This window comes from Melospiza melodia, chromosome 2, assembly GCF_035770615.1.
Source record: "Melospiza melodia melodia isolate bMelMel2 chromosome 2, bMelMel2.pri, whole genome shotgun sequence".
Lineage (NCBI taxonomy): Eukaryota > Metazoa > Chordata > Aves > Passeriformes > Passerellidae > Melospiza > Melospiza melodia.
This window is the reverse complement of record NC_086195.1, coordinates 88,321,422-88,346,170: the sequence shown is the minus strand read 5'-3', so window position 1 is coordinate 88,346,170 and position 24,749 is coordinate 88,321,422. Positions and strand designations below refer to the sequence as shown.

Below are 24,749 nucleotides of genomic sequence, written 5' to 3'. Positions count from 1 at the left end.
GTCTCAAAGAATTTTCAGGGGATTAATAATGGCACAAACTAAAGCCTCAACTATTGATCACAGCTAAATGTTTCCCATTATATACCCTTCAAAAATGATTTTTATATACACATGTGTTGGGTTTGTGGGGCAGGATTTTGGTAGCAGAGAGGAGCTACAGGGCTGGCACCTGCCAGAAGCTTCCCATGTTGGACAGAGCCAATGCCAGCCAGCTCCTAGACAGACCCACCCAACCGTGTCCCCATCCATGCCCACCCTCTCTGCTTCTCTGATCTGTTATCCCAGAGACCACCATTGCTGACAGGCTCAGCCTTGACCAGTGAAGTGAAATTGAAGAAGGGAAAGTAGAAGAAAAGCGTTCTAAGGTTTGGGCTTATGTTTCATTGCTCTGATTTGGTTGGTAATAATCCATTTCCTCAAGTCAAGTCCTTTTTGCCTGTGACAGTAACTGGTGAGTGATCTCTCCCTGTGCTTATCCTGACCCATGAGCCTTTCATTAAATTTTTTCTCTCCTGCTCAGCTGAGAAGGGGAGTGACAGAGAGGCTTTGGTGGCACCTGATATCCACTCAGCATCAGCCCCCAGCACAATGCTGCATTTCATTATGTACTCAGGAAAAACACCTTTACACCTTCTCAGAGTGCTACACCATCTCCTTGGAATATTGCAAGAAGACAATCTGAACAATGCTATAATTTGACTAAACATTTTTGCAAAGCTTTTGCCAACTCCAAACATATTTAATACATGGACTTGTTTAGCTATCTGCAAGTGTTCTAAAAAAGTTTATTGTGCATTTTCCAGCCTTGGTTTTGTGATACAGAAAACATGCCCACTCAGATTTTTTTGATGGAAATTATTTAATGAATAACTAGTTATTAACAACAACTTGGACACCAGCACACCTAACTTCACTCACTCATCACAGGTAAATTCAGGTTTTCAGTCACTCTGTTTCAATACCATTTGCAGCTCTGACACCCAGTCTGGTTCATCTTCCTCAAAGTCCCTAAAAACAGATTTCAAAAAAATGTTGTTTTGAAAACCAAAACACAACTTCATAAATCTTTAATTGCTTTTCTCCCCAAAAGAAATTAACTTGTAATTAGGATAAATTGTGTTAAACTTATCAGCACAAGAGACTTACTTCCTGCCCCACTGTGATTAAAGAACCTAAATGGTTCTTTATGATTTCTATGGAATTTACAAAAGTAAGTTTAAATAAAAGCAAAGACAAATTAATATATTAAGAGAAAATGTGTTGACAACTGACAGCTTGCAGCTGAACTGCAGCAACAGTGACACAATCTGAGATTCTGAGAATCTGAGAACCACCCCCAAAACATAAACACATCCAAAAATCACAGAATTTTTGTTCATACATTGTAAGATATCAAATGCTAATAAATTTCCATTTCATTATGTAAGAGAGGGATGAATTTAGATGCTGAGAAAAATACTATTTTTTTTTCAGGGGAATATTGTTATGGAAAAATCTCTTTGAGGAACCAAAGAAAATGTAAATGCAAGGACATCACTTGGACTTACGTGTCATCTTCATCAGATCTAGGTTCAAGTCTCTCAGAATCGATGACAACAGCTTCATGTTCACCATCTACTTCATCAGACGCTTTGCTTTCATCAGAAAGTGGACCTCTCAATATGTTTTCAGAAGCTTTGAAAATGTAAAAATTGAAATGTCATCAAAATATTTTAATTTTTAAAGTAAAACTATTAAGAATATAAATACAAAATAGTCTAATTCATCCCCAGTTTGTAGCAGATTCCAGGATAAGCTGTTATCTATTTCAGGTGGGAAGATAAACTAGTAAGGCAAATGAAGAGCAGAACAAACATTTGTGACTGTGGCTGTACACATCTGTAGACTGCGGCTGTCTTCAGCTGTGCCATCTTCCCATCCTGCCCTCAAACCAGGGCAGCAGTGCCTCAGTGAGGGAGGATTTACCTGATGGGGCTACAGTGCATTTCCTGCATCTGCCTAACACACACACCACACAGCTCAGAGGAGGGAGCACACAGCAGGCCTCTGTGCTTTGCCAAAACCTCATTCAGCTGTTGAGCTGCAAGTGGAAGTCCATCATGAGGAGCTGTAGTGGAGATGTACAATCACTCATGAATTCCAAACTTGGCTTTTTTAAGTCCACTTTTCATTTGGTAAACCCCAAAAACTAGCCTGTTGTAATATAGACCCAAGTGCATGATCTGTATACATAGGAACTATGTATGGGGGGGAAAAAAGTAAAAAAAAAGAAAAAAAGAAAAAGTCTTTATTAATAAACCTCTTTGCAAAAATGTTTGCCCAGAAAATGGGTATTTACCTGGTGTATAAATTGTGTATGTTTTAAATGCTAAGCTGACATCTGCATTGCTGAGCATGTCCATCAGGGTCTGAGGGGGTTCCTTGTTCCACTGCCTCCGTGGCTTATTTTCACTGTAGTTTATAACACCACCACCTGGGTATAAAATAATTCACAAATGCTATTTACACAAAATTGCATTAGCAGTGTGGATTACATTCAAGGTCACATTCAAGAGAGAAATGAGATACAGGAAGAAACAGGAAGAAAATAGTCTAGGTAACTCCATCTGTCACAGCACTGTCCTCTTAACAAACTGAGGAAACAGTGGAACCTCCTTGTGGCCAGGAAGCCCACAGGAACTGGCTGAGGGGTGTGAGGAGGCAGCGTCTCAGCAAACTTAGGTGGTGGCTCTGCAAGTCTCAAAATGAAGCCTAAGGCTGTTTCTGTACCTTTTAATAGCAGAACACTTAAATACATGCATTCCTCTGTCCACTCTCCTTGCCCTGTGCATAACTATCATATAACATTCCTACCACAGCTTGGGAATTTTCTGACTACTCATATCTTGATTATTTATTTCCACAGCATTTATTCACATTTACCTAGAACACATATCCACAATCACATTAAACAATCATAACAATTGAGGGACATTTTAAAATTGAAACCTTTCTCAGAAGAAACCTCATGCTAAGTGTTTTAATCAAAAGAAAGAAAAGTCTCTGCCTCACATCTGAGGTACACCATTGATGGTTCTTGTCACTGGCCTTAACCTGTATGTTAAATCACAACAAAAGTAGAGCTGTAGATGTTTTATGCTCCCAATAGTATGCTGTACTTGAAAGACAGGTGGTTACATTCTGCACCAAATGAATTCCTCACTGCTACCTCCACAAATGGTGTATTAAAAGGAGGACTGTAAGATAATTTCTTAGAGATTATTATAATTTTAGGGTTGCTATTGTTATCTGTCAGTTTCATCACTCTTTGCAATCTTCCTGTCACACAAAAATACATAGAAATTCTCTTCAGCACAGTGAACTTTTTCAGTGTTTGTTAATGAAGTATTTTAAAATTATTTTAATGTAATTTTAAACATGTCATGTAAATTTTGGCTCTAAAAATCTGTAAAAAATCACTGACATTACTTGAATTAAATGCACATTTAATTAAATCTTACTTTCAGTCTCTTCAGGTGTAAAACTGGAAGAAAGCAAAGATGCATTTTCCAGGACATCCAGCACAGTATTGGATATCCTCTTTTCCCATTGCCTTCTGTGGGCGCGTGACAGATCAGTACTTCCTGGGAAGACAGCAGAAACTGACATTGTAATGGTAACAAAAAACCCCAAAACCCGTGATAACCAGCATTTAACTTGATTCCATGTCCAGACTGCCCTGTCCAGGCAAAGTAGTATGAAGAATCACTTAACTAGCAGTGATGTTTGATTCTGTGGGTGCAAATCTCAACTATAAAGCATTCCCCATACATTTACTCTATTCCAAATGTTTTCAAGCAACTATTTTTTATTACTTTGACAAAAGTATTTTAATTTTTTTTTAATCACAGATGAGCAGTATGAGTCAATGTACTTGCAGAAGTTACTGATGGTGGCATGGTTTTCTTGTCTTGAGTAACCTGAGACTAGTTTGAGCCACCTATTTAAATGGCTGTATCATTGACATGTAGATACCAGTACACAGAAGGAAGTGCATCAGGCCTAAAAATGCCAAACTTACCTTCTTGATAAGATTTCCTGTGTTCCCTTGTGCCTTCACTCAAACCCTCAGCATTTTTCCTTTCTAAGGGGCTATGCTTGCTGTTTTCATCTTTCTTTTGCTTTAAAAGAGTACAGTTTTCATTAATTATTATCCTTGTTGTCAAGAAAAACAAAGCAGTCATATTAATGTGGCATTAATTATTTCAGTTTTGCTATAAAATACCTGGCCTAGAGATTGGAGAATTTGAAAACTAAACCTAAACTAAACCACTAATATTTTGAAGCCAATTGCAATTGCACCCTACCTATGATGGCACTGTATTTCACACTGTGTGCCATGACAGACAACTTCAGTTTCTGAAGCTAAGCACACATAGTTATTTGATATAATATAATTTCTCTTTGGGGTTTTTTCACATTTAAGAATATAAACAATATAAATGATTTACATTCCCAGGGAAAACAAGATGCACCCAAACATTAAACTTCTCAGATCGACAAGTCTGTGAAAAGAAAATAAAATAAGCCCCAGGGCAACACACTTTTAAAAAATATACTGAATATGGCTGAGTCAGACTATGGTAATGTACCTATGGGGACACCTTGGCCACCTGTGACTTAATTCTCCTCTCCTGAAATCTCATATGGGCCCTAAAAACTGGTGAGAACTATGTGCAGACTAGGCTGTTTCCACAGCAGGCAGTTCTAAGTGTGTCCTAAGAGCAAAGAAAATGGATCTTTTGCAGTATCAAAAAAAAAAAAAATGGAAAGACAAGATAAGGTTTTTTTTGGTTGGGTTTTGTTTTGACAGGGTTATAAAAAGATCCACTTTGGAACTAAACTAAACATGGAAAGAATCAAAAAGCCTGGTGGGAAACACACAGGAAAACTGCAAATTGAACACTAATAGGCTGATTTATGGTTTAGCATAGGAATAATTTTCTTTAGAAACTTTTCTATAATACAGAATATTCTAAAATACAAATGTTATATTTATATTTGAATACTTACTCTGTTTTCTGTCTTATTGTTTAAGCTTCTCCCAGCCATGACACTACCTGACAGATTAACAAACAGATCCAAGAGTTAACAACTTTATCAAACACTTGTAGTAAGGTGGTATTCCAGAGGTATGACAGCAATTCCACTAAACCAAGCAATGACAATTATGTGACAGCTTCTTCACACTTCCAACAGCACAGCTCATTCTCAACAGTCCTGCTACTATTCTGTTCCAAATGGGCACTAATTGTGGTGTAGCTAAATTTATGCAGAAGAAAAAAGTCCAACATTCTCTCTCTAAAAATTAAATAATGAACATAACATGCTTCACCATATTCTGGGAAAGAAAGAACTGTTGTATTTGAAATAAATGCCACTGTTAAAAGCTTTGCTGATTCTAAAACTTTACTTTTATTTCTAGCAAAGAAAAGTTTATTTCTAGCACAAGTCTTAAGACTTACAATACATATATTGCAGCTTTGCACTCCACTTATGTTGGAATATAATTTACACCCTTCAAGCATTTTTCCATGTAAGTTCAATAATATTAGATTTTGAAATAATTAAAAGTAGATTTGGACATATAATGCTAATGTTTCATAGCTGTATTTAAGATCTTATACTTCCTACTCATTTTGTCATTCCTTACATCAAAAAAATGTTACTGTCTTACCCTTCTGTCTTGCTGCATTGCCTTCAGGTTTCTTGGTTTCCTTTAATATCTGCTCAAACTCATTTGCAATCTGAAATGTGTATGAAGAGATGCAAGTAATGTATCATTTTAAACTTCTTAAAATTATTGCATATACTATTTGTTAAAAATAGACTCATTATACAAGTGCACTGTTTCAGCTAACAATATCTAATTTTATCAGCATCAGTCAACATCCAACTTTAATTTTCAAAAGAGACACTTTTAAAAGCTCAGGTTTTCTGATAAGTCTACAGCTGTATGTATTTTAGAGTAGGACGTACACACTACTTTTTATAGTTATACAACAACAAACTAGAAATGAAAAGGATTTAGTATCTAAAATGTAGATAGTATTGCTGAAATCTAGAGACAAAGAATACACCATACCTCAGAAGGCAAACAATTTTTCACAAGTTTGGTTAGGCAGCCTCTTGCAAGAATAGTACTGGCTGATGGGCGATTCTGGGGATTTCTCTTAAACATCTGTTTTATTAAGTAATGAAGCTCATAGGAATACTGAGATGGAAGTGGATCATAGGACCCTTTGCATATCTTAAGGATGAGATGTTTCCAGCTCTTGGCTTGAAACTGCATTAAAATAAATTAATATTAGAGCACAGGTTTTAAGCATAAGGTAAAAAGTAGCTGACAATTTAACTTCTACAACTGAAAAGCAGATAGGAATTACTCCTATAAATGTATGATTGTTTGAATTTTACTTTTATAGAAATCAAATTCATCAATTCATACACTTGAGATTGGACTCGAACTGCAAATGTGAAACAGCTCAAAAATATGAAGGCTTTGATTTAAAAAAAATCATCAAAAATAGCCTGTAAAAGCACAAACATCCTCTTGCAAATCTAATGTCTGAGAACTTTTAGCTCTCATGCAGGAAGTTTCCTTTGATTACACCCCACTGGCTTGCCTGCAGGGTGCCAAGCACCTATGGAGTGTCATCTTTTGTAGGACCTCTCATAGATTATGCAAGAACATACGTGACCATCACATCAAACCAGACACACAACTTTTCAACACTGCTAATAAGGGAAGAATACTCCCTCCTTGGAACCCCAGCTCTGAGCTCTGCCTCAACAGCCCTGACACTGCCAAAGACTTGCCACAGACCTACTTAGGCTAACACAACCCTGTGCACAGGCTCCCTTATCACTCAGTCACACCAGTGTAAGCTTCCACACTCTTGCACAGCCAGCACTTGCAGCTGTGGAGAACCTTTCGCTGATACACAGGATGTGAACAATGCTCTCAGGCATATGTGGCATTCTTGGGTCTGTCCTTTGCAGGGTCAGGAGTTGGGACTTTGATGATCCTTGTGGGTTCTTTCCAACTCAGAATATTCTGTGGTTCTCTGATTTCAAGATACAGTATTCACTCAATGAAAGAAAACTGCTGCTTATAAAAAACTAAGACAAAATGACCCTCAATTAGGATCTCATTTTGCTGCAAAACAAACATATCCTGATAAGGGTTCTTATTTTACCTACGAGTCTGTACAGAGAAGCCAGAGGATGTTAACACATAAGAAACACAGCAACAACACTGTAAAAGACAGTGTCCCAGAAATGACAGACTGAATCATTCATCAAGGTCCCCACTGTCCCAAGAGGAGAATGGTGCTTGGACAGTGATTTGTTTGATTTGAAGAACAAGCAAAGGTGTATCACTGACGCAAGTGATGCAAAATGCCTCCTGCTTACTACCTTGTAGTAGCTGTACTTGCACACAATATATTTTTATTAGCAAAGATTTTGAGTGTCTTTGTCACTGTGTCCTGGGATTATCTTGATCTGTAAAATGCAATGCTCTTACAACTGCAGGTATCTGGAAGCTGCCTGGCAGCTGCTGGATTGAATATGCCAAGATCACCTCACTGATATTGAGGAAAATTAACCAAATAAAAAACAGATTTTTTTCTAACAAATTTGAAAACAGTGCCTTCTACAGAAGGGTGCAGTAGGTCCTAAAAACTGCTGAAACAGCAGCATATAGTGGAGGAGGTATAGAAAGGGTAGAGCAATGCCTCCCTCTTTTGGAAGCAGCAGCAAGCACTTCAGTCAACTCTACTGTACAGCTAATTAAGTTTCAAGGAATTCCAAAACTTTTCTCATGGCAATAAAGGTGTACTTACCGGGTGTTTTAGAGTGCACAGCTCATACAGAATACACCCCAGAGACCAGATATCACTGTAGATATAGAGAGAGATGAAAAATTTTGAGCCAGAAATTACAGTTCAGTATCTTGCTGAAAAATGAGTCATTTAATCTGCGTACATAACTGAGCTGAATAAACTAAAAATAAATGTAAGCAACCATAAAAGACAATATAATTATGCGTTTAACCTCTCCTGTGGAAATGTTCTTCCTTGTTTTATCCTACCCTGATGTAAAAGAAGATGACTGTCATACAGTGGTAGTTGGCTTTTTATTCCTAGGATGTCTTTCAAGTAATTTGCTCCAACAATATTTATCCTTCTGCTCTTGAAAGGCTTTGAATTCTATGGCCCTTAACATCAAATGGCAGCCACATAATCCCGAGAACTGGAATTCTGGCCCTGCCAAAAAGAATTCTCTTACTGAGAAAAAACCCCATTATTTTCTACCAAAAGTGAGTACTGCCATTTGCACAAGAAGCAACTGAAGCCTTTCTTGCAAGAAGAGCAGGAAACAACTTGAACTGTAGAAGGTTTCTTACTTCCCCTGGGAATCAATCACAGCTCTTGCATAAGGACCAGAATAACTGGGCTCTCTAAGTAATCCCTTCTGTGCCATTATCCTTACATTATCAAGACTGGCATGAAGAGGTTAAAAATCACCCATCAGCCATCATCCAAACAACCATCCCCCAAAAAATAAGACCAGCAAAAAGATACCAACACATACTTATGTTTGTGGATATATACACACTTAAAACATACACACAAGTATGTATGTATTTATTCTCCCCAACAAACAGAGGTCTGCACACTGTTTTTCAGACTTCTAGGACTAAAGATACTGAGCTCCAGCTACTTAAGAAAAGAGGAATTTATGCACTATAATCTTAAAAAAAATTGTAATTACCTCTTTGTAAATTTTCTTTGTCTCAGTATCTTCTCCGAAACAAACATGGATAAGACACATAGCCAGATTGAGATAGCCATAAAAAAACCCCATCCATTATTTGTGACCACTGAAAACACCAGTACCTTTTGTTGTTGTATGGCAGATTTTCCCATATTTCTGGAGGTACATAGTAAGGAGTTCCCACATAGGTGCAAGCGTATGACATTGGACTATGAAACAACAAAGAGGAAATGCCAGGTGAGAAGCAATGATTTATGAACTCTGTACGGTTTGTCAATGGTAAAATAAAGCTTGACACCACTGAGATCAGCTGGGATGTCCACATACTGTGCAAGAAGGCGTGCAGATCCAAAATCTCCCAACTTGACTTTTCCACTTTGAGTGAGGAAGACATTCTGCATTTCAAGAGCAAAGATTAACATACTTAAATATTCTTCTGTGAATCATCTCTGCAGTTTGGATATACAGAAAATACAGCCATACCCACTTCTGATATTTTGTCTCTGTATTTCTTTTTACTTGCTTGTCCTAATACTTCTACCAAAACAGAAAGGTTTTGTGGGCCTAAGGCCTCAGCATCAGTAGCAGAGGAAGAATTGAACTTAGAATTGTCTTAATCTCTATGCTATACTCAAACCAAGGGTCCACTTTCTTCTGAATTTCCCTCTTTCTGACAAGGAAGAGAGAAAAAGAAAAAATTGTGAGGCAAGATATTTGCAAACTGCATAATCCATACACTTCTTTATAGTTTTGTAATTCTTTTAAGTTATATGCAGTGTCACAAGCAATTGGTGCTATCAGCAGTGTTGATATGAAGGATCAGCTATACTGAGATGATGTTTACATTCACAGTATTACATCACCCCATGCACTCAACAATTTCATTTATATTATATACTTAGGCCTAAATAAAAACCACAGAACTTAGCAGTCATGGGAAATTACAAAAGAGAGGGTTTAACTTTTGCATGCAGGAGAGTTTATTAATGGCAACAAAACTTGCTCTGTTCACCTTGGATTTTATATCCCTGTGCAGCACACGTTTATCATGGATGTGCTTCACAGCCAGGCACATCTGCACAAACCAGTGAAGGATCTGAAAAAGAGTAGCTAAGAGTTATAACACCTCAATGCTCAATATAATTAATACTTAACTAATAGAGTTTAAAAAAGTAAGAAAGCAAAAGCATATTCAGAACATTCGGGTGTAAAAAGTAACTCCAGCATAACAGCCTCCAACCAGCATGACAGACTGAGTTCTTTAAAACAGATTATATCTTAACATTGCAGAAGGAATGTTTATTACCTGTGTCCAAAAAGCTCTAATAATACATATCAATAATGAAGCTGGGAATCACTACCTGGAGCTTTAGCTCATGGTCATTTTAAAACAAGTTAACTAAAGTTACAGAGTAAATTGGCAAATAGATAAAAAATCCAAAGCACCAAATAACAAACAAAACCAAAACTCGCATGGAAATAATGTACTGTTTCTAAAAGGAAATGTGCTCCTTTCTAAGTACAAAAGAAAACTCTTAAAGGTCATAGAAAATATAAATGTTCAATTAGTTGAGGTTTCTTGTCCTTTCATTTTGATGAAGGTGATGCTCCTAACTGCAGCAGGAAGTAGCTTCTATTCACCACAATGCCCCTTTGAACCCTCTCCTATGTAATTTTATAGCTTCTCTGGTAAAGGGAGCTAGCACATACTGAATGGTTTAAACTAAATGGTTTAATTGCTACTTAAAAAGCAGGCACTTATTCTCCTGGTTAGCTTTATTTATCTTACCAGAGTTGTTTGTTCACTTCCCATTGGCAGTGCTCTTACTATGCTTTAAATTCTACCTGAACTGTTGTGTAAAATTCCTACTTAATTGCATACAAACCTGACTGGTTTTCAAACAATGTGAACAATTTTCAGATACATGCAGCATTTTTTCTTTTATTCATTTCAGTCCAATTCTTGTCCTGATCTGCTGGAAACTATAAAAGAATTAATTCCCCAATTCTATCTGTAAGTGACTTAGTTTCATCAAGATGTTAGCATATTTCTAATTTGGTTTATGCAGCATCCTACTGTTTACATGGAAAAGGATTCCCAGCCTCCTTGGTTCAAAACAATGCCTTTTCTTACCATGTCTTCAGGGAACAAATTTCCTCCTTGGTGTTTAATCTTTTGCATTAGATCTCCATCATCACAATATTCCATCACTATATACAGATGTCCATCAGCTAAATTTTTGGTAATTTAAGAAAAATTAGTATTTTCATTAGCAGGATATGTATTGATTATTTACTACATGTAATACTTTTTACTGGAAAGCTCTAACTACATGCTATGTGTTATGTTACAATAAATATGCATTTTGTTTATAATACACACTATAAATAAAAAAAGAAAGTAATCTCAATCCCTGAGGAATATGCAACTTCAAACAAATGAAGGAATTTAAATTTTTTATACTTACCTTCAAATGATTCTCTAAAGGCAACAATATTTGGATGTTTCATTTTAGCCAAAAGAACAGCTTCCTTCCTAGAATTCTCTACACCAGATGAAGACTGAAAATATAAACACACTTACTATAAATTTCACACTAACAAATGTTCAAGTATACACATAAAGTGCCTCACTTTCCAAAGAAAAATATTTTAAAGAATTGATATTCAGTTATTTCAAGTCATTTAGAAAGTTTAAAAGCCCCATCTTTTTAATCTATGTTTTATTACTAGCTGAAGACTTCTTCAGGTTTTTTGGGCACGTGGTATTTTGCTTTTGTTTTTTTTTTTTAATTGGAGAGAATCTTTTCCTATTTCAATTTCAACCTTTTCTATTTTAAAAGAGCAGAACTATATAACAAAGCAGCACACACTTACTTTGAAACAGCTGATAGTCTGCATGAACTCAATACAAGGCCAAGTGCCCAGGTCTTGCTGAGCTTCAGCCTCAGAAAGCCAGTGCCTCCCATTTTGTGACTTTTAGCTTAGCTGAGTGCAGAGAATGTAACCCAAATAGCTGATTACCAGCAGTAATATGACACTAATTTCCTCATTAGACGTTGAAGATGAAATTTGCATTTTAGTGAAATCAACGGCAATTGAGCCAAGGGCATCAGTGCGAACAGGGATTTCATTCTAAGCACCTTCCTACCTGCTACACTTCCCAAAATCCCAACATCTAACCATGTACTTCACTTAGTACCAACAACATCAGCTCAAGATGTAGTTATACAGTAACCATACCACACACCTGTCCAATACACAAAACTCTCAGAAAAACTGTTCAGTGTTTCAAAAACACACCCAGAATTAGGATTTTTTAAAATTTTATCTTTTTTAAGTGGTGGGTGAAACCATGTTTGTGTCACACTTACCATTGGAAGCCTTATTTCCTTCATTACATACTTTTGGTCATTGATTCTATGATGAACTAGGAGAGCTCTGCCAAAGGATCCCTCTCCTAGTACTTCCAACACGTTGTATCCTTCCATTCTTCATAAATTCAGTTCCAACACTTTTCTTCATTCACAGGATTATCTTCTAAACTTTGTCAGTACCTTAACACTTTTTAAATTTTTCTCTTAATATAACCTGCATGAAAAAAGACCCAAACAAAATACCAAGAAGGGGTGATAAATGTGGGTACCTAACTGTCCAGCATTACTATGACACAACTTCCCTGCACAGTTACCTTGATTTTACTGAAGATGAGGCCTCCAGAAAGTGAAATTTGAAACATTATAGTGCTATTTCTGCATTTTTTAATTTAAAATGCTCAATCTCTTCAAAAATACCAGTTATAGACTTACAACTTTGCATCTCCTTTTTGTTACCTGCACTCCTGCAGGTGGTTTCATGACACTAAAGAAAACTCACAGGCATATTATTAGAAACAAGCTTAAATCTTCCAGTGACAATTCTCACCTAAAACAGCATAAACAAGATCAAACTGGTAAAAGTTACTCTGCAAAGACTTCAAGAACTGGTAGATATAGAATAAATATTTTAGTTGCAAGGAACTTACAATGGTCATCTTGTGGAACTGCCTGACCACTCCAGGGGCGAGCAAAAGTTGAACTAGCGTGACAGTGGCATCATGACAATGTTTCCTGAACGCTAAGAGGTTTAGGGCATTGACCACCTCTCTAAGAATTCTGTTCCAATGTTCAACAACCCTCTCAGTAAACAGATGCTTCCTGACGTCTAGAGTAAACCTTCCCTCATGCACTTCTGAAATGTTCCCAGTTGTCCTGTCGCTATGTTTAGACTATATCAGGGGACCACAGAATCAATGAGGTTGGAAAAGACCTCTGAGACCATTAAGTCTGAGTGCCACATCCAGTTAAACACCTCCAGAGATGGCGACTCTACCACATACCCGAGCAGTCCATGCCAATGTCTAATCACCTCTGCTTCTGAGAAGAGAACCTTCCTGATATCCAACCTGCAAGTCCCATGGCACAGCGTGAGGCCACGTCCTGTCCTCCAATACTGAGCTTAATCCCAGCATTCCTGAGAGCGCCCACAGCTGCTGAAACTCGCACATGATCCCCTTTCCAGCTACAAACACATCTCCTGCAGGATGTCTCATGCAGCAGCAGGTTGTTATCCTTTTTTCAAAACCTTGGTGCTTTTAAGTCATCCTCTGTGCACTGCGTGCACACACGGTGTTCAAAGGGGTTGATGAGCTCTCTGCTTCCTCCGGCCCCTTTACGCTGAAGAGGAGCGGCCCAAGCCCGCCCCAAGCCCCTCAAGGCCCGCTGGGGACTCACCTCAGAGAGCAGGGCCGAGACCAGCGGGAAGGCCCCGGCTCTCCGCCGCCGCTCGCCCCGGGCTGCCCGCGCCCGCCTGGGGCGGGGGCTGGGCAAGGAGGAGGGCGGCAGCGCTGGCTCCGAGGCCGGGGAAGGAGGGCGGTGCTGGTCCAAGGCTGGGGCAGGAGGAGGGCGGCGCTGGCTCCGAGGCCGGGGAAGGAGGGCGGTGCTGGTCCAAGGCTGGGGCAGGAGGAGGGCGGCAGAACTGGCTCCGAGGCCGGGCGGCGGCGCTGGCCCCGCCCGGCCCTGATGGGGGTCGTGGCGCTGCTGCTCCGCTGAAGGGGCGCAGACACGGAAACATGGGAAGTACGGCAGTGTTGTGTTTTGACAGCTCTCTCTCAAGAACAGACTAAATAGCTTTAACCTTTAAATAATGAACAAATGTTGTACTGCACTAAATATTTAGCTGATTTGCACTAGGTTCTGTATTACTGCACAGAATAGCATGTTTGTATCCTCACGGGAGTCCCCGCTTGTAGCACACGGCCTTTCCCTCCCCCAAAGGGCGCCGGTGGTGCTGGTTTGTCCCAGGTTTACTCCTCCTCGGCCCCTGTGGTCCCCTTCCTCCACTCGCCCTGCCCCCGGCTTTAAAAGTCTCCCACCATGAGGGATCTGGGCTCTTCTTTTTCCACCTAGGGGGTCACCTAGAAATAAATTTAGGACTTTGCCGCCACGTGGAGAAGACTACTTCTTGTCTTTTGCCTTTTCCCCTGTGTAAGATTGTGTGGGCTGGGGTACATAGCGAGCCAGATTGGACCCAAACAGCCCACCAGGCACACATTCTTATAAACACACACAACTAAAGTGTTGAGTTTAATAAGTATAGCATAGTACAGATTAATACAAACCAGCATAAAAATTGTCACATAGTAAGGTAGTGTATCAGATCTCATCTAGGATTACTTGATAATGAACAAATCTCAGTAACTGAAGAGATTAAACTCTGTTTTATTGAAGCAGCCCTAAAACTAGCTACAACAGTTTAAATTCAGCACACACCTTATTAGCTGGCTTCAGTTTTCAAAGCTAGATCTTGTCAGAGTACACATTGTATTACTGGAACACCTACATTGTTTTCTTAAACTCAAAGATTGCATGTTTCTAAGGAATTTATAGGAATTACAAGTAAACAGTAGGTATTAGCAATGTGCTACCATGAGCTACTAACATGAAGCATTATACCTACCTGGTCCTTAACTGAAAATTTAATGAAACATAGTCCACATAAAGACAACAGTGCTTAGTCTAGTACTTAACCCAGGACAGATTTGTTAAAATTTTGAAAAGGCAGAAACTTAAAAGTTTATTTAGTGACACAGGCAGTCCATAAAAATTTTAGACAGCTCCTTTCCTCAAAGCTGCATAAAACAAGTACCCTTCAACTCTCCCTAAAAAGTATCAAATCTTTAACCCCCCCTGTAGCAATAGCACTACTTTTACTCTTCTATTTCAGCACTTGTTTCTTGGAGGGCATTGCTCTGTTTGTGAATAAACACAGTGGCTTTTGATTCCAAGTCTCCCAGCTGCTCAAGTGAAGAGACACATGGATCTTGATCTTTAACAGCATCAGTCAGCTTGCACATCTTCTCCCGAATGCGTTGAGAATATCGCAAAGGAGTTATGAGTTTCAGATCTTTAGAACTGCAGTCATTTGCCTCAGGATGCGTCTTCACACTTAGGAAAAGAACACAACAAACCAGAAACATAAACATAAGTCATGCCATCATACAAGTTACCTCTACCGCAACGAGCAGAAACAGCAAGTCGTGATTCTGTTCAACTCTTTCCCATTCCCATGGCTAAAGGAAACAGGTCCCTTTCCATTCATTCAGTTAAAACCAGATAAGAAACTCTTTTCTTAGGCAAATATTTTAACCCAGAAAACCTCCTGAAAAAAGTTCCCAAAGAAAGATTCTTTCCTATTCCATCAGGGAAAACTGTTCTTCCTGCTGCAAGGGACAGTGGACAGCTGCCAGGACTCCAGCTCCATCAGATGTTAAAGCTGAGCACAACTTCCTTTCTACTGTCTTAGAAAAAAATTTATGGCAAAAAAAAAAAAAAAAAAAAAAAAAGGCATTAGTTGGTTTGTATTGAGGTTACTACCCAGGTTTTGGCCTCAAGAGACAATTAAAATTATCTTTACATGCCAGTTACATCTTGTTCACTAATTCTGTGTCATGACATGTAACCTTATCTACATTTGAAAAGGGGAGGAATGGAGACATCTTTCTCTTTACCTAGCACAGTACAGAACTGCTACTGCCACTGTTGGCAGTGGAAGGGAATCCTAAATCTGGAATTGTCATCTCTGTCACAAAAGTCTGGTTACTCTGTAGTGAACCATTCAAGAAGCAAAACAGTTTGGGTAAACAGAGAAGCTTACTTTGAAATACTTCCTTCTGAAGGAAGAGGAAGCAATCCTAAAAATGTGGTTCTTGAGAGCTTTTAACTAAATATTCATAAATGCAGTGCCTGTTTAACAGGACTCAGTAACTGCAGACACTACGGCCTTTCCATGGTTACCTGAAGCAATCTTACCTTTCCAAATATGGTGTGGTAGGAGGGTTGCATCTGCTTGAATAAGATGTGTCATTCTCTTTCTCAGGAGAATTAATTGCTTGGGCTGTATTTTTTATGCCATCCTCCTTCTGTTCTCTTTCGCATTTTCCTTTCTTTTTTGCCCGTTCTTTAGCCTTGTGCTTTTTATTCTTTTTTGGCAAGATCTCTCTTGGTTTTAAGTCTACATAATCATCTTTTTTGATAACATCACTGCTTGTCTCTGCCTTATTATCACTCTCTTCCTTTTGGTCATCATCTGGGCAGAGATCTTGGAAGGTTTCCTGAACTGGTTCTGCAGATGGATTTGGTTCCTTGCTGACTTCCTCTACCTCACTTAAATGAGCTTCTATCATGGTTCCCCCTGAAAATGCAACATTGAAGAGAGTACATCTGCAATTAGTTACAACTAAAGAGAATGTTTTTAGAGAAATAACTTTTATTCTCATGTAGAACTCTAAGATTTCAGGTAAGTGTGCATTGAAGTCTGAGCCACAACAATTTGAGTTGCTGATAATTTTAGCCACCTTTACAAATCTGCAACCTGAAAGCTCGGGCTAAGTACATATCCTGAGAAGTCATCCCCTTGAAGTGCAGCAGGTCTCAACAAGTATTTCAGCCAGTTTCTGAGTTCAGATACTTGTCAGGTTATGTTATATGTAAAGGAAATATTACTTTGCTTCCAAAATTAGAATATTTACAACCTTTAATTGACACTATGCCATAAACACAACCAGGCTTTGGGTAGTGAAGGAGTTTGAGTCAGAGGCACTGATTTTTAGCTCACAACAGTATTTTATTTACTCTTTGATTATCAGGCTGAAATAGCTGGATGACACAGCTTTTATAAATTTTAATTAACAAGTCTGAATACAGGAGCATCTCCAATCATTTTAACATGCTCACTGTTGAAAAGGATTTGTTTAGCCAAGATTGTTTTCCAAGACAATTGAGTGTAAAATGATCATGGAAAATTTTCCATAAATTAAAATTTTATATCAGTACAGATGGTTTAAACACCTTTTGTTGGCTATCAAATCATACATATAACTAGAACAGAGTACTCACACTTACCATTGTCAGAGTTAAAAAGACCTTCATTATTTTTGATTGTATCTACTAATGTGTGTCGCAATTCCTCTCTGGGCTGAAAGAAAGTTGCACTGTTTTAGAAAAGTAATTCCAAAATTAATTATCATCTCAGCTTATTCAATTGGTATAATAGTTACAGGAAAAGTGAAGCAGGCCACATGATTTTCATATGACAAATCCTTTCTTTAATGCTGTTCAGTGTGAAGTCAGAACACAAGTGAATCCTGTATTTTCAGTATTTGGTGTGCTAAAGATGTATTTGATGCCCTGAAATCTTGCTAATAGTAAAGCACAGAAATTGAGTCCATCAGTAGGTACAAAATTAAGTTCTATTTTGGGTTTCTAGTGGTACTAAGGTAATTTGATGATCCTAAACCTTTCTTCTTCAAATTAGTACCTACAGTGGCAACAGAACAAACCAAATCCATTATTTTTATGGCCAGGTAGGTCATGAGGCTCTCCTCCTACTATAAAGGCATTTAATAAAATCAGAGGCAGTTGTATTTTACAGGGCATACTTTCATGTCTTTCTTTTAATTGTAAATCTCAATTTTTAAGAAAAGTTGCTTACCATTGCTCCTGCCAAAATGGCCTCCTCATAGACAGCAATAAGCTTTCCAAGTTGGCCCATCTGTTCAAGACGCATACAGCAGATCCAATATTTTGCAAGTTTTTTAACCCCAGGAGTGCTGTGTATCAGATCCTCCAACATGGCACGTGCTTCATCACCGTGATGTCCCTAAAGTCAACACAAAAGTAGAGACTTCAATGCATGTGACACATTGAGGTGCTGTGGTTTCACTGCTTTTGAACTAGAATGCGAAGGGTTTTTTCCTTTGGCAGAATTGTTATTCACCTATTCTTCAAATTAGAATTATTTATACTGTATTGTAAGTGGAAGAGGTAATAAGATGTTCAAGCATCTTCAGAACTACTTGAAACAGACTTTTTCAGAAGTACAGACAAGTTCCTACAAATGCAAACTTGTTTTAGGTTAATTCCTTATATCTACTCTCATTACATTATAGTTCAATTACTATTATTACCATTATTGCCTATACTTATTCAGTAGCTCAGTGAGTTAGTAAAGGTTAATTTCTTCAGCTGTTGGCAAAAGTTATGATATTGCTTAACTTGGGGAACAATTAGTCTCCTAATTGTTGTATTGTATCTGACTCAGGTGGGTCTAACATGCCCAGAGGATTTTTGCATTGTCAGGACCTACATGATCAGAACTCATTAGGTAGAGGTCCAGGTACCTGTTCTGTTAAATGCAGGCATTCACTCAGAGTCTTGTTGACCTTTTCTGTATCAGCAGCAGAGAATTCTTGTTCTTCACTTTTAGGGTGGGGTCCCAGAATTGCACATATAGGAGGTCGTCTCATCACTTTTCCTCTAGATGCCCTCCATTCTTCCAGGCGAGCCCTGCATTTAGGAATGTTATTAGCTGAAGTGGCAGATGTTTCATCAGTTTTTTTACATTGACTGACACTAATTAGGGTAAGTCATGCCAAGATATACTTTCCAGGTAGTCTGAATCTTCTTTTAATCCCAAGAAGAATAAAGTTACCTTTTAGATCTGCACGGAAATGTCAGAACTACATATATCTACCAGGTTAAAGCACTTTATTGCTTCCTTTCCAGCTGCAACAAGAGACTTAGGTTACAGACCCTTGTTTTCAAAAGAAGGTGAAAAAAGGTTCTAAATTATTCATGTGTTACCCTCCCCATCCCATCCTACTTCAAAACAGAAAACTAGAAACTACTATCATAAGACAAAGTGTGGAGAAAAGCCCAAAACAACCCTATCACACAATTTATAGAATCTGAAACTGATGTGAAGTGTAATTCAGTTTTAATGTTTCATTTCAACCCCACCCCCTAGACCATAAAATTTTAGTATATGTGACTTACTACAAGGACCTCTATATGAGGAATATTAAATAACTTAGACTGTGAATCATATTCCCACCCATTGTCTACGCTGCACTCACCAAACTGAAAAATGCAATTGACAAGTTCTCTCCTTGAGTTTGTAAAGATGCTTCTGCCTGTATACATCCTGCCTCAGTCATTTTCTTTTTTTAAATCTGTGACATGCATGTGAAATTAATTTACAGGATTATCTGTCATCCTTAAGGCTGTCACGACACTTAGACTAAAAAACCAGCTCCAGCAACAACTATTTTTTAACTGTGCAGGAAAAGTTGTAAGCCTGGAAAGGTCCTGCAATCAAATCCTGATTTCTCAGTTTAAGCCTTAAATTTTAGTCTGCTGTCCTTGAGCAATCAAGTTCAAACACTTATTTCTCTGTTTTTCAGTCTATACAGCAACAAATAGATCAAACTAGATATTCTTGGGAAAAAAGGCCTGAATAACTTGCAAGAGTAAGCTACAACAGTAATTTAGTTACCTTCTCTCTTCTACTGACTCTTTCGGCAGAATAGATTTTCTCTTTTCATCCATTTTAGAATTGTGTCCTGATTTTGTACCAGGAGCAACAAAAGTTGATCTGGCTAGAGCTTCTGGTTGTGCATCTTTGCAAAAATCTGCGCATTTCTTCACATCTCGCACTTTACGATCAGGATTGCTAGAAGGGGCCTTCAGTGGCTGTGGTCTCCTTCCACCAGCCACTTTTGGGACCATTACTTTCTTTGGTGCCACAGCAAATGTCAGCTGTTTCTTCAGACCAGACTGTGAGTTAGCAGCAGCTTTGTCAGATGGTTTGCTCTGAAATGGCAGGACACCGCTTGGTTTTACAGATTTAGTGTTGTTTGCGACTTTGACGGTCTTCAGAACTGCATTACAGCTTTTCGTGGACAAAGAATTTGCTGCTTGTTTGGTGGCAGAAGGAAAAGGCTTCTTGTCTGGCAAAGAACTCTTTTCCCCCTCATCTTTTGCTGCTTTCCAGAAAGAATTTATCTTGGATGGGATAACTTTGCCACGATATCTGCCAAGAGCCGGTTTCTTTGGTACGCTGATACTTGCATTTTGTTTTTCTGCTGTCAAATGCCTCTCTTTAATTCTTTTGATTTCCAAGATGGCCTTGCTAAGTGATAGATGCTGAGATTTTATATCAATTACTTTATTCTGTGGAGCTTGATTTTCAAGATTACAGTTTGTCCCTGCTATGTAACTTGTCAGTGGGACTGTACAAGAGTTTAAAGTAACATTTGTTTCTGAGTTTACACTTGATTGGTCCCATGACTCTTTATCAGCATTCTCTTTATTTTCCTGAAATCAAAAGCAAATTCATGGAAATGTTAGATGTATGTTCATGCTGCATGTTACTTGTTTCCAAAGAGTCTTCCAGTGATTCACAGGACTAAAGTGCTTAACCATAAATGCCAGTTTAAAGGTGCCTACAGAAGTAATGTATAAATATTAAGTAGATTATTTGTCAACTATTACTGCAGAATTCACAGCAAAAATCAAAAATTGCTTAAATTCTGCCTTGGAAGTAAGAAAAAAACCTCTTAAAGCAACTGCTGGCTTTAAACTGCCCAAATTACCTCCTTAGAAGAGTTATAAAGCAGAAACTTGCTTTAGGTTGTATATAATCAAGAGCAGTATCGCTGTTTCCATACCTCATCACTTAATGGCAGCACCATTCCTCCACTTAGTGTGAATAGTCTACTAGCAGAAGGTAATGAGTAAAGTAGTAATTGGGACACTAGGAGATGTCAACAGAAGAGAACTTTTCTTACTATGGAGATGTAGGATGCTGCAACTTGAGAATGGTTACATCAGTTTTGCACAGCTTTACTGAAACTATCAGCTGTATGTTTTCAGCACAACCCCTTAGGAAAAGTGGAATCTAGGCTTTTCTTCCAAAAAGTTGCTCTACAGCAACTAATTCAGCATTGTCCAAGCAGCAGCTTTTGCAAGATTGAAATATCCAAAGGTAAGAAAAAAACCATATGAATGACACACAAGTCTGCATGAGCAGACTTTAACAAAGATGCTCCTGACCTAAAAGAAAACTCATTTCCCGGTCTGTCATGGAGGCTTAGTAGTTAGATTTGATAGACTAGAGTTTGAGTGCGAGGACTGTTATTTCAGGAAATTATGTAGCTTAACTCAGCTTTAAATGATACAAGACATTTATACAGAAAGATATATGTACCTTCAGGAAATTTCTAAAAAACCACTTGTTCTCACTTCTGCAATTTTTCTCCTCAACATTCAGTTTTGAAGTTTTAAGTTTTTTTATTTTTCTCCTCAAAGAACTCCACATCTCAAATCTTCTGAAACCCAGCTTTAAACCGTTTAACATGAACACAGCTCTTATGTCTATTTTCTCCTCACCTTTCCCTGAGAATAGGTCTGGAGAATCTCTATTTTGCTATTTATAAGCAACACAACCATTTGCATCTTAATTCCAGGAAAGTGACATGAAATGGGACATGGAACATGTTCCCTTAAACTCTGAGTAGGTATTGGCATCTACTTCTGATTACCTTAGTTTTGCCAGCACACCACTGAAAAAACATACCCACTCAACAGTTCGTTTTGATAATGGTTTGGCTTTCTTTCAAGTGACAATAAATTTCTTTACTGGGACAGAAGACCTTACTCAGATTTTAAATGACTTCCCCAAAGACTCAAAATGTATCCAAAACCCCTCTGAGATTCTTAAGAAATATTGTTAAAATGTAAGCATTATTTCAGCAATAATGGCATCCTCCTTAACTCTCTCTCCCACTGGGCACAAACTGAACATCAATATAATCCATTTCGTAGTGTAATATGGCAGCTTTCCAAAAAGCATATAATAAGCAGTGACTAAAAGTTCTAACAAACCACACCTCTGCACCTGCAAATTTCTCATGCTCTGGGAGTCATACAACATAGACTTAAGTAAGTGGAATGTTGTAGCCATAGAAACAGAGTGCCATCAGTATTTAAGTATCAGTCAAAAACTTACCATTTCTGGCTTGGGAGATGTTGACAGCTGTAACTTCTCTTGCAGTTTACTGGTAGTTGCTCTCCTAGTTCTGCTACTGCTTAGGAAAAAAAAAAAAAAAAAAGACATCTTAAATCATGCAGCAAAGGGATGTATTTTTAGAGGATGTTCACATGTTTCAGTTGGTAGCCTGCAGAATGTACTCATACAGAAGCAATTCTGATTCGCTGCAGTTGAGAGGAAAGGAGGAGTAGCACAAGAAGCTGAAGTTCAGCTACTGCAATCTTGAGAGCCCAGGCTGTCTGGGACAAGTCTGAACAAGGACACGTAGTTCCTACCACACTGACAGGTTCCAAAACCTTCAGTCAGGCACCAGAGCTGGCAGCAGACTACCCAGAAAGTTACAAAACCACCGAAAGCAGTATTGTCTCCTAGCAACTATGAAAAAATATATTGACAACTCAGAAGAAAAACATCTCAGTTAAAAGTTACAAATCCAAATTCTTCCTCAGGTGCTTTGTGATATGTTATATAAAAGACGTGGCACTACTGCATGTGGCTGAAAATTAACATTCTAGTTAGCAAGGGGTATCTTTGCATCAGAGGACATTCAGAAGCCAGCTGAGATGAAAATGAAGGAACATTAGTGAATATGAACATAAGAGAATATAAGCCATAGCAGAAACACTACCTGATCGATGTCTGCTTTTCTTGAATGGTCACACCAGAAAAAGTCTTCTTTCTTGATAGATACTCCTCAACTTTCTGTCGTCTTTGTTCTAACAAATTTTAAGACAGACAGACTTGTGACATTTTCAGCTAAAATATTAAGCTAAACTTTCTTAGTCAAGAAGGAAATTAAGTTAGAAAAGCATCAAGACACTACAAAATATAGGAACTATGTATTAAGAAAGCCTTAGTTTTCACATCTCAATGGCTTACACATTCTCACATTTCTTGAGAAAGGGAGTATTCAAGGGATGGTTGAATGTAACTTCACAGCTGCACAAAATTGGCTGGTTTGCTGTATTAAGCTAAAAGAAACACAATTTTGTAACATGAAGTCAGACTTGCTATCTCCTGTATGCCTGTCCAGTATTTCACATAGTTGGTTCAGCAAGCACACTTTTCATTTGTGGCAGTAGCAAGGATAGCGCACATGAAAAGCATCATGCACGTGAACCCAACTGACCAGCTGTAAAATCATTTCCTTCTCTTCCACTGTCACTTGGACATCTGTGCAAATGTTAGACTACTGGGAATGTTAATACCAGCATGAAGTGATCCTGAAAAGGCTCTAAGAACAGCTGTCACTGTGCCTCCAGGGATGGCGACTCCACCATCTCCCGGGACAGTTCACTCCCATGCCTCATCACTCCTTCTGTCAAGAAATTCCTCCTCATGTCCAACCCAAACCTCCCCTGGCACAGCTTGAGACTGTCCTCTTGTGCTGTGTCACCGGGGAGAAGAGGCCGGTCCCCAGCTAGCTCCACCCCGCTTTCTGGCAGTTGTAGAGAGGGATAAGGTTTCCCTTGAGCCTCCCTTTCTCCGAGCTAAACACCCCCAGCTCCCTCAGCCGCTCCTCACAAGGCTGGTGCTCCAGACCCTTCCCCACCTCCCTGCCCTTCTCTGGGCAAAGCTCCAGAAGGCGGTATCCATCCCCTGCTTCTGAAGGAGATAGCACAGCTCGTACAGCAGCGCTGCCCCTGCCAGCAAGCTCGGCGTGCATCCCAGAGCTTCCCAGCACCTTCTGCTTCAAACACGGCTCTCACCGCCCTCGCACGAACAGCAAAGCCCCATCAAGGCGACTCCCCTGCTTCAGCTTGCAGCAGCCGAACCGGTCAGAAAGTAAATAAGCACAAGACCGCCAGGACTAGGTCGGCGCCGCCCTTGCTGCTTTCAAAAGGATGCGCTTAACGCCAGGGCGTCCCGTTTGTCATCACGGAAGGTTTCCAGCCCAGGAGCTTACCTGGGGCAGGGGATAGGATGGGATGGGGTCCGTACCGGCCCCAGCCCTGCCAAAGGAGGGTGAAGTCTCGTACACCCACCCGCAAGCTGTAGGACCACAAGAGCGAGCGCTGCCACCAAGACCTGTCCTGTCTCCGACCTCGCCTGGAGCGCCTGCCCTGCCCGGCCCTCCCCCCGCCCGGAGAGACCGACCGGCTCCTCTCCCGCACCGGCTCTCCCGCACCCGCCGCAGCCACGCGCGAGCCTGCAACGGCGGCCGGTAACGCTCAGCCCCGCGCGGGGAAGCGAGCGAGCGGCCCGCGGCGGGGAGCAGCCGTGCCCCGCGGTGCCCGGGTGTCCCTGTCCCCGCCGGGTGTCCCAGCCTTACCGCGGAATGCAGGCTCGGACCTACGGCTGGCCGGGAGCTGCGGAGCCGCACGCGCCGCCATAGCCACCACCGCGCAACGAGCGTTTGAATCGCCCGGCGCCACCCGAATTGGCCCGGCCGCGGCGCTTGAACTGGCCAATGGCGGGCGGCGCCGCCCTGCCGCCGCTCCCCGGGGCAGAACATGGCGGCCGCTCCCCGCGCCGCCGCTAGAGGGCGCGGGTCAGCCGCG

The 24,749-nt window shown here is 39.7% G+C and overlaps 2 protein-coding genes across 2 annotated transcripts; both read right to left on the bottom strand.

Annotated features, from left to right (window-relative positions):
• Positions 1-840: 840 nt before the first annotated feature.
• NEK3 (NIMA related kinase 3) lies at positions 841-13,689 on the bottom strand. Its single transcript, XM_063149245.1, has 16 exons — positions 13,593-13,689; positions 12,195-12,411; positions 11,289-11,382; positions 10,955-11,052; positions 9,833-9,916; positions 9,148-9,215; positions 8,943-9,029; positions 7,887-7,941; positions 6,125-6,325; positions 5,717-5,786; positions 5,053-5,099; positions 4,061-4,160; positions 3,501-3,623; positions 2,339-2,473; positions 1,548-1,674; positions 841-1,008 (listed from the first exon to the last, which is right to left on the bottom strand). The coding sequence occupies exons 2-16, from the start codon at positions 12,309-12,311 to the stop codon at positions 942-944; spliced, it is 1,473 nt and encodes a 490-aa protein (XP_063005315.1). The 5' UTR covers positions 12,312-12,411; positions 13,593-13,689; the 3' UTR covers positions 841-941.
• Positions 13,690-14,559: 870 nt separating this feature from the next.
• On the bottom strand, positions 14,560-24,597 carry CKAP2 (cytoskeleton associated protein 2). Its single transcript, XM_063149244.1, has 9 exons — positions 24,521-24,597; positions 22,877-22,964; positions 22,207-22,282; positions 19,693-20,513; positions 18,539-18,704; positions 17,851-18,018; positions 17,262-17,334; positions 16,170-16,551; positions 14,560-15,305 (listed from the first exon to the last, which is right to left on the bottom strand). Exons 1-9 carry the CDS (start codon positions 24,579-24,581, stop codon positions 15,068-15,070), a joined length of 2,073 nt encoding a protein of 690 aa, XP_063005314.1. The 5' UTR covers positions 24,582-24,597; the 3' UTR covers positions 14,560-15,067.
• Between the last annotated feature and the right edge of the window lie 152 nt (positions 24,598-24,749).